This window comes from Gopherus flavomarginatus, chromosome 1 (genome assembly GCF_025201925.1).
Source record: "Gopherus flavomarginatus isolate rGopFla2 chromosome 1, rGopFla2.mat.asm, whole genome shotgun sequence".
In the NCBI taxonomy this organism is placed as follows: domain Eukaryota; kingdom Metazoa; phylum Chordata; order Testudines; family Testudinidae; genus Gopherus; species Gopherus flavomarginatus.
Window position 1 is genome coordinate 218,432,862 of NC_066617.1, and position 12,496 is coordinate 218,445,357.

The 12,496-nt window shown below is 38.9% G+C and overlaps 1 protein-coding gene across 11 annotated transcripts in view; it reads left to right on the top strand.

The window, feature by feature from the left end:
* The window catches only part of DMD (dystrophin), a 2,125,007-nt gene that overhangs the window by 256,904 nt on the left and 1,855,607 nt on the right, over positions 1–12,496 (top strand). The window contains exon 1 of one of the 11 annotated variants that reach the window (XM_050936434.1): positions 3,022–3,309. The exons of the other annotated variants lie outside the window; for them this stretch is intronic. Within the exon in view, the coding sequence (XP_050792391.1) occupies positions 3,279–3,309 (31 nt within the window). The 5' untranslated portion in view covers positions 3,022–3,278. Of the gene's footprint in view, positions 1–3,021; positions 3,310–12,496 lie in introns of those variants that run through there. 11 annotated transcript variants of the gene reach the window in all.

The window sequence follows — 12,496 nt, forward strand, 5'->3', positions numbered from 1 at the left end:
TGCAAAATGATCCTACATGAGAACTAAATTTAAGAGGCATAAGCTCACAGCTTAGGTGATGCTAATAATAATGGGACATATCTTCCCCTGTTTCAGGGATCATAATGTGTCCCCTGTTGAAGGAACTGATGCGGGTTTGCCTCTGGAGATAGGATTTGGGGCAGTTCTGTCTGTTGTAGTGCAGAGGGTTTTGGGAGTAGGCCAGAGGATCCATGCTGTCTGGATCCTCTGGTTCTGTGGCTCATGTGAGGGGTGTGCAAAGGGCACACACAGCTGTTTGAATAAATAGGCTGACCCAGCTGAAGAAGCTCCACAGCCTCCCTGTAGCCTCAGAAGGAGGAGGGGCAGGCAGGGAAATATTCTCCTGCATCTGCCCAGTGCCTAGCCCAGCTGCTGAGGCTGGCAAGGTGCTGACATAAGGATTTTGGCCTAAAAGCTTTTTTTTTTAATTTTTCACTGCATGAAGCACAGACCAAATTGGGGTGCTGGAATATAAAAATCAGCGCTGTGTGCCAATATTGCAATTTCTATAGTGTATTTCTTTTTTTAATATAAAAATATACAGTTTGGGAAATTAAGTAAACATATTGTTCTGCTTTTGTGGTTCCATGTTCGAAATGGTTTTGTTAGTCTTGTAATAAAATGAAAAGGTCCCTTATTTACTTTTGCTGTGATAAGGATATGGAAGAACTGTTGTTCTGTGGCTAAGTCTGTCGTAACAAGAAGTGACAAATAGAAAATACGAGCATAAAACCAAAGCACATCAGAGCTCACATGCTCCGCATTAGTGCTTCAAAGATTCACATCCCAGTTTTCCTCTTTTCACTTTGGTGCCGCGATCCTAGAACTCTAACCACCTCTTCCCACACAGATCAATATGATAGATTTGCAAATATTAACAAGAACACTGGAAGAGCTTGTTTATGAGCCTGATCGTTGAATGGAGCAACAGACTTGGATTCCAAATAGTTTTCATTCATCTTTGACAACTTTTTAATACAGATTGAAAAGTTTTCTGAAGTTATAATCCAAACATCATCTGTATTAGGCTTGTACTATCATCATTTTGCCTTGTGATGACATTTCTTGTCAAGCAAATGGGCCACTGGTGTTATAAGAAGTCACAAAGGGTTTTAAATCAGTTCCACTTTGTAGGCTACCTATTAGTTATTTGTTGAGGCATTTATTAACCGGACAAGCAACACTGCGTGTATTACTTTACTTCAGTCACATGCCTGAATTACATGCTTTTTTTACTTTGGATATTATAGTGAATTACAATGTCAGAGAAGATCACTACTCTATGCTCTGCACTGATTACTACTACACAGTTGGTACTACATAGAATATTGTTTCTTTATTTGGGGACCTGCCCTGTCATAGAAATTATTCCATCTGGCCCATGATTTTTTTCCTCTCAAAAATGTTTTTTTCCACCAAAGTACAACTTCACAATTAAAAAAAGCCTGCATTTCAAAGCAGTCCAACAGCTCAGTGACAGCATAATTAAAGTAATGGTTTGCCAGGAAGTTAGATTTAGGGCTGGTCTACACTACCACTTAAGTTGATGTAACAAGTTGGGTTGTGAAAATGACACTCCTTTTAGTGGCGTAAGTTCCATCAACACCATCCTATGTCATCTCCTGTTGACGTAGCTTCCGCCTCTCGTGCCTCTTATGCTGATTGGAGAATGCTCTACCATCAGCATAGCACGTCTTCACCAGACGCACTACAGTGGTTCAGATGCATCCATGTAGCTCGGTAGTGTAGACGTGCCCTTAGTTACTGGTAAAGGCATGTTATCAGGTGAAAACTTTTAACCATTTTAAAGCAGATGTTTTGCATAAAAAGGCAATTCCTTGATTTACGGCTCTAGTTTCCTCAACCTTCTTCCCTGCCAAATCCTCAAATTGCTTCTGCTGTCAGGCTGTCACTGGTGCTCTGCTTCAGATTATTTTCAACATCAGTTCATGACTTTTGGTTCCTGTGAGTTGCAAATTAATCCTTTAGAGTCTGTTTACATGTCCTGTACATCCAGGCTCTTCTAGGCATTCATGTAGCTATCAGAGCAGAAAATGCCAGTTGTTGTAAAAGTTGGATGTGTCTTAGTTTTGAAAACAAAGTTTCTTAAGGATTTATTATCTTCTTTGTCTATGTGTAACTTTGGATAGATAATCCAGAAATTTATTCATACTTTTGTATTCATCATAACTTCAAACTCATCTTCAGCTTAAACTAAATCAAACAATAAAATGTCTATTGCATTTTTTCCAGAATAGATTCTAAAAAATAAACTCTGAAACAAAAGCAGAAAATGACCAGGATCATGTGAATGGATTTACAATGGAATTCGTGATCCGTTAATGGTGTTCTGTGAGTTACAGTCCATATAATTTCCTGTTTGTGTCCTTTATGGGTCATATTTTGGCTGTGTATAACAGGAGACTGAGTGGCATTTGACTTTTTATTTTTATGCATAGGAAGGTTACATGCAAACTCCGAGGATTCTTTAAAATAAATAGTTTCTACATAAAACCACAATTTCTGCTCAAATTGATGCAATCACAATTCAAAAACACTTATGAAAACACCTTTTGTATGAGACCCTAAAGTACCCAAAATATAAACTGAAAATGAGATTAGACACCAATAAACCAGAATCTCTAATCAACCTCCAAATAGGGAGGAAAACTATGTAACCTACAAAACACAAATCTGGTGTGTTTTTACTGCTGAAACAAAATCTATTCTACAGGGCATGTATTGCAGTTGAATGGAGAGCAGGACTGTATCACTGTGCTGTACTGCTGTGGATGTTACTTGGAAAGCTGTTAGACATCATTTATATCCATTACACTTGCCATCCTAGAAGCAGAGCCTTATATGTAGAGTTCATACGCTGTCCTATTATGGGAAACCAACTTGTTTTGAGGGAAGCATAGTTATTTGCTTCTGCGCAGGTCCTGGAATTTGAAACATCTCGGGGCCCGCACAGAACTCTGGCATTAGTTACTATGTCGGCTCCCTGGAAGTCAAGATCGCTCATTTTCCCCCTTAGAGGCTCCAGATCTTAGAAGCAGTTATTTTTACACCAAAACTAAAGAGTATACTGAAGAGGGTTTGTTTTTTTTTAACTTGGTGTGGCTTCTCGGGACATAATCATCATTATCCAGACACAAGCAAAACTCTGCAAAAATTATTGGAGCAGTAAAGTTGAAACATACTTTTCCAAGAAATATTTTGTTGTTGTTTTGCCTTGAGATTTCATTTCTGCACACATGCTTTGGTATGAGGAAGTGGAAGATTGTTGTAAGTATGAACAGACTGAAATACTTTTTCACTATACTCACTTTGACATAATCTGATAATGCTGTACAGCCGGCTAACAGCATGCATTTTTCAATGTTTACTTTCCAACTATGAAAAAGCAGACTAACGGGAAAAAAGGAGTAGTGTCTTGTCTGTTTAACCTTTCTGTAAAAAATAAAAAAAAATACAAACCCTTGATATATCAAGAAGTATTTCATAAATTCAATACTGCTCTCATGGAAATAAAGAAAATACATTTCTTTCCAGAATTTCACTAATTAATCAGATTTTTTGAAGGAAACAGACCAGTATCAGAAAAAAAAAGAAGCTTTTTCATTATTGTTTTAATAATCTGGCACCACATCAAAGAAGTAATCAGTTGCTTTGAACTTTAATGGCATAAGCTGTTTCACGGCCCTAAATTAACATATACAGTGTGAGATCCCCTCTCATTATTATTAAAGTAGCTGGTAACAACTAAAGGAGGGGGTGGAGGTGCCAGCTTTACTCAAAGTGAGCAGCAGCTGAGCTCCACTCTGCTTTTTTCCAGTGGGAGCAGAGAACCAGCACATTTTCTGTTGGGTTTGTTTATTCCTTTAAAGGCTGTCCTTTCACTTGAACAAATAGAGGAGATTAAAAAGGATGATGAGTAAAAGAATGAAAGGTGGTTCAAAGGGGAAAGAAAACAGAATGTAAAAGAAATCAATGAAGTGCCATGGTTAGAAATGTGGTTAGACCTATTCTGCAGTTCTCACTCCTACTTTGTAGGATACCTTCTGAGCCCTGTACTCATCTCAGACCCACACTAACCATTACCAGAGCTCTCTTGCTTTTGTCTTGACAGTTTGAACTGATTCCATAGAAATACGTGCTGATGTTTTTTTTTCCATTGCATATACTGAACCATATAGTTGCTTCTCACTTGAGTCTGATAAAGTTTCTCAAATATAGTATTAGGCTTTTATCATGTTTGACAGGAAAGATAGCTTAAAACTCAATTCCATTTTTGACATTCATGACAAGTAAGGGATTTTTTTTGGGTGCACTGCTTTTGTTTAAGGCTAAGTCTGGTTCTACTCCTTGTGCAATAAATAACATTCTTAGCTTTAAATTGATAGCTGTGTCTTTTGAGACACTTGGACAAGTGTAGATCCAATATTACATCTAGTGCTGTAGGGAAAATCCTGCACTGGGAGGGGCTGGACTGGATTGTAAGGTCCTGAGGACAGGAACTTTGTCTCCTCTATTTATGTGTAAAACACCTAAATGCATTCAGGGAACTCTATCAGAAATAAAATAATAATGACCTTTGCCAATGTCTGTATATCAGACATGGGGCAGATTGCTGCTCCATGAAACAACATATAAAATGGTATTCTTAGGGGGGGTATCTCTGTGGGGAGCCCCTTGTGGAGTTCACCCCCAATTATCCTATCAAGATGGCAGGGCTGCATGGAGTCAGCTGTGTGGAAGAGATAATACAACTCCACAGTGTTATTTTTTCTGTCTAAGCTCTGTTGGGGAGGAACGGGGACAATGTACATCCCCCCTATATCCCATGCACTCCTCTCCCCAGGCTGCTGAGTTTCTGTCAGCTCCACAGTCTGGACCCCCTTCTTAGCAGGAGAGGGAGATCTGTGTGGCTGGTCTCCTCTCTGTGGATATGGGAGTATAATTCCAGCCCGAGAATGCAGTAAATGAAAGAGACACAAATCTGGAGGTTGTGCCACTTTTGAGAAAATATGAATAAGAGATTGGAGTTTTTTATCAGGTGGAGCATTCATGGCAGAAGCCATTAAAAAATTTATGTGCTTACTTGTGCCTCATAGCTGCCCAGGTATCTTCTCTTCTACGTACAAGGATAAACTGGTAGCCTCAGAGGCACTGCTGTGTGATATCTGCTGAGAACCAGAGACATTTAAAGTACCTTGTCTCTGTGGTCTTGTCACTTTGTATTTGCCCCTTTAACAGGGCTAGACTTTTTTTCTTAACTTTGACTTCTTTTTAGGATTTTGTTGAGGCCCTCTTTTTTTGTTATATTCAAGTAAATAGAAAAGACAGTCACAGTATATTACAGTTGTTATAAAGTGTGTCCAGCATGTTCCTAAATTGTTCTCCTCTTCCATTGCTCTGAACAGATAATTTGTCTCTTTGAATCCCTTCACTGATGTCCCCTCTCTTTCTACATCAGGTAGCAAGCTTTTTGTCCTCACTCTCAGTGCTGTAACAAACGTGCACATAGCTTTGCTCTCTTCTTTCTATTTTCCCTCTCTCCTTTCTCTTTTTAAAAAACTCCTCCCTTATCCCACCTTTCTTAATCTTCTCTTTTCTCCTCTTTCCTTTTGGAGCTCTCTCTCCCTTCTGCACCAGATGGCTTCTGTTTTCCTGCTGAGATCCCTTCCTTTAGGCACCCTTCTATGAAATCTTTCAAGCGTGACCTTTGCAAAGTCTCCAGTATTCCTTCCCCACCTTGAGCTTGTTACTGTCACCTTGGGTATTTTTTGTCTGATTGTTTTGTCTGTGTTTGAGCTATATTGAAACCTCCTTGGGACAGAGACTGTCTCTCCTTATCCATCTGTACAGTGTTAAGCACCCTGTCAGTGATCTATAAATAATCACAAAGTGATGGAAAAAATCAGGTATAACAGACTTCATTTAAAAAAGAAACTTAGATTACTCTAACCTTCATCTTAGAATCCTCCATCTCTCAGGGACGTTAATATCAATCACTATATATCTTTCTATACCAGAACAGACCCAATTCTTTTCTCAGTTATATACATGCAATCACATTGCAAGCAGTGGGGCCAGTTTTGCCTACAGTTCCATCCATGAAACTTTCTTCTCTTCATGGATTTGGACAAGTATAACTGAACATATAATTCATTACAATATTTGATCTTGTACATGTGTAATAAGGAGCAAATCCTGCCCTTTCCTTTATGGTCACAAGGGGCTACCCTTGCAGAGGAATTAGCGTACAAAGGGGGATTTGGTGTGGTAGGCGACAGGTCAGAGCAGGGCATATTGGACTTGAGGAAAGAACAAAGGATCCCCTCTCTTTCTCTCACTCACTCACTCACTCCTGTGCCTATTCTCCTCACCCACGCAGCTGTGCAGGCACTCCACAGCCTGTGGGAAAGGATGCTTCCCCAGTTGTCCTGTACATCTGCCCATCACCTGAGCCAGAAACTCAGGTTTTGGGCCAGGCTCAGGATTTTGCCCTAAATGAATAATAGTTCCCTTATTCTTAAGATGCCCTGGTTTCTGTGTAAATTGGAGAAGGGTAGGGGCTGCTCTAATATATAACAGGATGTGGTTCCTTAAGGACCATTAGCCAGCTGAGGATTACTGTAGGTGAGTGGAGCTCAGGCAGCACAAAAGTGAATGAAATGGATGGGGCTGAGAATCTGGCCTATTTTTTTTGGTGTAAAGGTCTGATTACATTACCGATTGAGTCAAATATGTAGGATTATGTCATGAAGTAGAATTGTAAAGGTACAATATTTATGAAGGAGATTAACCCCAGGCCAACAGCATTAATATCAAGAGTGAAATTGTTTGAGATTCGGAATTATCCAAAGAGACTCCACATTTATAAATGGTTGTCACTGGGAGCAGGATTAGGTTTGTACATTTGTTATCAATGATTACCAGATAAACAAACTCAGCTTGAGTTCTACCAATAAATGGATTGCAAACCATGGCTGACTGGTTTGTTTTTTTTACAGTGCTTTTTCAATTAAATGGCACCCTAAAGCCTAATCATCATTTAGAAGTATAACCGCTGTGCTGTGTTGTAGTTAACCACCGAAAAAGACTCCTCAGTAAATTTAGCATAACTTCATATCATCACTGTGTTAAGAAGAATCCACTTGTGGTAATGCTGTATCAGTGTTAGAGTAAGCAGAACAGCACCAAGAATTTTAAGCAACCTTACCTTACTGAAGAGTGTGCTTAGTGGAGAGGAAAAAGAAAAGGTTAGCAGACTGTGGTGTTTAATAACTGCTTGCCAGCTGGGCTATACTAGAGAACATATTCATTAACCTTCGAGGAAAAACACATGGAACAGAGGAGATTGGGAAATACTTATGGTTTTCATTCTGTCTTCAAGTATTAGTTTCAAGTCCTTTAAATCCCAGTGTTCTTAGTTACTTGCCACATGTGTAATAAATAACAAAGTTCTTAACCACATATTTGGAAGGAAAGTGCTGGCACTGAAGGAGGAGTTAATCATAATCTCTCTTGCTTTGATAGAAGAGCCCTTTTAATATATTGAATAACTTTTAGAGCATTATGATTACAGAATTTGGGATTTTTTTCAATCCCTTCTATTTCTGATTATTTGCTACAGAAGTAGTAAGTCTCTCTACAGCTCATATATATATATCATTTGTTTCCAGCCATTTCTGCCTGAGGGAAGAGCATATTATTTCAAATAGTAATGCAAGATGCTACATGTGTGTATCTATTGTTGTTGGGGAAAAAATGAATATTATTTGACAAACAGTATATGTTTCTGTATCATATAATGCAAATGCACAAGACGACAGAATTAAGGTTGGACATGCAAGCTTAACTTTGATTGCTTAAATGAACCTTTTTTAGTTTTTGCTTTTAAAGGGTCTCATCCTCAACTGATGTAAATTAGCCTAATTTCATTGACAGCAGAGGATATGGCCATATAACTTTAATGGCAGAACGTGTTACAGAAATATGCAAGCTGAATAGTTTTACTGTAAGGTGGGAGGAGGGGTGGAGTGGGGTTGTGCTAGTTTGTGTTTGATTTTGTTTTTTTTTTTAAACAAAATGGGGAAGAAAGAAAAAAAACCCTCCATGCTTATATATTTCAAAGCTCTGCTGTACAGAAAAAGGGTCCACCTTGTTCTTGATACATGAAGTCTTACTCACCCTGCTTTTGTTGAAAGGCTGTATGGATGACTGGAGAACTACTGGGACAGTGAACCACATGAAACAAAAAGATTGCATGAGTGAGATGAGAAGGCAATTGAAAACTTTGTATGTTTGCCTGTGTTAGCTATTTTACTCCAACTTCTGACAAACAATTGGGAGAGAAGATCCCTTTACCAATAAGTAAAACACTGTACTCTTCCAGCTGAGAGATGAGAGAGATCTCATTCCAATCCTCTAGCCCTCCAATACTAATCTACTAAAAAATGCAAAGAGAATACTTGATATTCCTAATATAAAAACCTAAAAAGGAGGAGGGGGGGAAGAAGAGAGAAAAAGAAAAGAAAACCTTTGCCTTCAATAAGCAGAGATGTTATGTCATCCCTCTCCACCTGATTGGTTTGTCAGGCTTTAGTTTACTAAATGTAAAAAATACTATTATTTGTGGGGGAAATAACAATGACTGATTTCACATTTGACCTTGAATACACAGTAAACCACTCAGGTGCCTCAGTGTCTGGTTGCATAGTTATGTGCCCAATTTTAAGATTGTTGTTTTGGTGTGTGTTTGGGAGTTTAAAGACATTATCCATGTAAGAGACTCTTCAGCTTTCAGACCGTTTAGGGAATTGAAAGAATTTAAGGGTTATTGGAATTTTGACATTTCGGCCTTTTATTCTGAAAGATACTTTGATTAAAATGTTAGAGATCTCGGTTAATGGAGGCGTTGATGCTATTTCAGATATACAGAGTATGCAGTTTGAAGGAAAGCCAAATCACAATGAGAAGGAATAATGATGACCTTGGTTTATTTTTTACTCAGTACATTCAGGTTTTGATTGGATTCTGAACAAGGCAACAGTTTTCTTTCCCAGAAAGCACTGCTGTAATCCTTGGAGGCTTGTGTTCTGTTATCAAAGCAGCTGGTTCATATTGGAGCATTTTCTTGTGAAGGTCGTGGGCTGCTGTGTGGGAAAAAAAAAGAAAGATTTCCTTATTGGACACAACCAAGTACCATCTTTTTATGAGAAAATTTCTGCACTGAGACCTATTACCCTTTTGAACCGGCTAGCACGCTACTGATGATATATAGAAAAGCTTTGTAGAGAGCTACAGGATTCTGCCCTCCACACACACACACTTTGATATTTCTCTTGATCACGTTTGTTATCTCTTTCAATAAAAAAAACTATTTATTTTCAAATGGTCCCCACTGAATTTCCTTTGTAAACAAAGTTCATTTCTGAAAGGTGGCGATGGGGGGGCATGGGAACAAAGAAATGAAGTCTCTGATTCTTTTATTAACAAAGACAATATTAATGTCATGTAGTTGGAATGTTTTCTGTTTTATAGCCTAATTATTGAAGACTCTTAAGGAAAGCTGTAAATAAGCTGATTTTAAAAAGTCAGGTAAAATTCTCTGCTGGTACAAATGGGTGAATCTCCAATTAGGTGACTAGACCCAGAAGTAGAATAGCAGAGGTGTTTCAGGTCAGGATGCAAGTGTATTGGCAAAGCTGTGGGGAGAAGCCTGCACAAACCTTGTTTGCGTAATGCAACACTGTTAGACCTTCCAAATTAACTAAGATTAGGTTTTAACTACTAGGTTTTAAAAAAAAATCAGTTTTGCTCTGAGTTACCATGAAGTGATATCTGAAATACCACAGTTGTTCCTTTACTTGGAATGGAAAGTACTGTGATGTGACAGATGGCTCTCTGTAGTAACTGTGGGTAAACACTGAGCTTTTATTAGCCTGAGCACCTATAAAATCTCTCAGTAATGTTCTTCAAAATATGTTTTTCTCCAAGAACTGTGTGAAATGCTGGAACAAAATCCAATCTGTTTTCAATTTCATTAAAGACGTAAATTTCAGCCCATGTTCACAGGAAGGTTCATCCACATATTGACCACAGATTCCAACTCTTTCATAGCCATGTGGCCTTCTTATCAACTAAAAACCTTCCCCAGAGTCTGAGACTGTTTTACCTGTTGTCTTCTGTAGAGGTTCTGATAGCCTTTAATCTAATTTTCCATTCAGCTGAAAAGCCTGTTTCACACAATAAGACCGTTAGAGGATGAGAAGGTAGGTTTGCACTTACCCTGTCAAGGTTTCCATTTATCCCATTAAGAACAATCTTTTTCTGAGCACATGTACAGTCTACCCCTAAAGTTGAACAACACTAAGGGAGGAAAAGATTCATCAATTTAAAATGAAGCAGAGTCCTCCCTTTACCCCAAAAAGACTGATGTGAGAGTAAATCAACTAGCATTCCCATGGCGCAGATGGGTAGACTGCTTGAAAACCTCTGGGACTGCAGAAGATTTCAACAGGTAAGGCACTTTTATGATTGGGTAATTAAATGGATAAATTTGATGCTGTGAAATTTATCTGGGAGTTGATTAGAACTGCTCTATTAAAAATATTCAGTAGAAGAGATTCTCAGAGGGTGCAAACCTTCTTTGAATTGAAACTACTGCAATGAGTTCCCCAAAGCCTTGTGAACTCACACATTTAAACTGTGCATAGCCATATTAATTCCACTTCCAGTTTTGTACGTTTCCTTTGTAGCACAGTTCTACAGCCAGATCATTCTCTTTGTTTTCTGACAGTTTAGGACAAGTTTGTTAGCAACCCAAAGCATTATTAATGTGTTATATTGGATCTAGAAAAGAGCAACATTGATTTGTCATTCATTCTGATACCATTTTATCCTCATTTTTATTCTCAAACCATGGTTTCCTTCGTCATTGAATGCTGTTAAGCTATGGTTCCTACGCATAAGAGGTCAAAATAGCTACATCCTTCAGTGCTAGTGTTAATTTTGGACCAAGAGTGCTAGAACACATCCTTTTTATAGTAGACTGGAGAGGAAAAATAATTTCTGAAACATTTTGCAAGGATGATTCCCTCCCAGACCCCACATAAATAATGGGTAAAAATTGGAAGTTGTCAGGGACAATGGAATGCAATTTAAATTGTGAAATGTGGCATGAATATTAGGAACTATTACTTATAGTGAAATACATTAGATTATGTTTTAATGGAACCGCAATACACTCCATTGCGGGACCGAGTGTTGTAAAGTTAAACCCATTGTCGTAAGTCGAATCAGGGTGTCCATTCCGAAATGTCGTAAGTGCCATTTGTTGTAAGTCGAACATCATAAAGTTGAGGACTGTCTGTACCCTTATATTTAGTTCAAGTCATTTATCTCTCTCTGTTAAGAAAGTACTGATTGAAAACATGCGATATCCTAACAAGGGCGGCTCTAGCTTTTTTGCTGCCCCAAGCACGGCAGGCAAGATTCGGTGGGACTGGCAGACCTCCCTCAGGCATGCCGCCAAAGGCTGCCTGACTGCCGCCCTCGCAAAGACTGGCAGGGCGCCCCCCGCAGCTTGCCGCTCAGGCATGTGCTTGGAGCGCTGATGCCTGGAGCTGCTGCTGTATCCTAAAAAGGCTTTAATTATCATTAACCTTTTAGGATCCTTAGGACGAATTTAGGGTTCTAAATCAAGGGAGAGGAGCGGCATTAACTGAGCACTAAAGCTATCTGAATAAGGGATGCTTGGTTTTCTGGCAATTGAAACTGTCATAAACAGATAGCTAAGGGTTAATGTCTCTTTCACCTGAAGCACCTGACCAGAGGACCAATCAGGAAACCGGATTTCTTTTCAACTCTGGGTGGAAGAAAGTTGTGTCTAAGTCTTTGTCTGTCTGCCTGTATGCTCTCTCGGATGAGGAGTGATTTCTATTTCTTGCTTTCTAATCTTCTGTTTCCAAGTTGTGAGTACCAAAGGGTTTGTTGTTTTTGTATTTACATGTCTATAGTTGCTGGAGTGCTTTGAATTGTATTCTTTTTGAATAAGGCTGTTTATTCCATATTCTTTTAAGCAATTGACCCTGTATTTGTCACCTTAATACAGAGAGACCATTTGTATGTATTTTTCTTTCTTTTTTATATAAAGCTTTCTTTTAAGACCTGTTGGAGTTTTTCTTTAGTGGGGAACTTCAGGGAAAGTGGGTCTGCAGCTCACCAGGGAATTGGTGGGAGGAAGAAGTCAGGGGGAGGCCTGTGTGTGTTAGATTTACTAGCCTGATTTTGCATTCCTTCTGGGTGAAGAGGAAAGTGCTTTTGTTTCCAGGACTGGAATTACAGCGGGTGGACTCCCTCTGTTTAGATTCACAGAGCTTGTGTCTGTGTATCTCTCCAGGAGCACCTGGAGGGGGGAAGGGAAAAAGGATTATTTCCCTTTGTTGTGAGACTCAAGGAATTT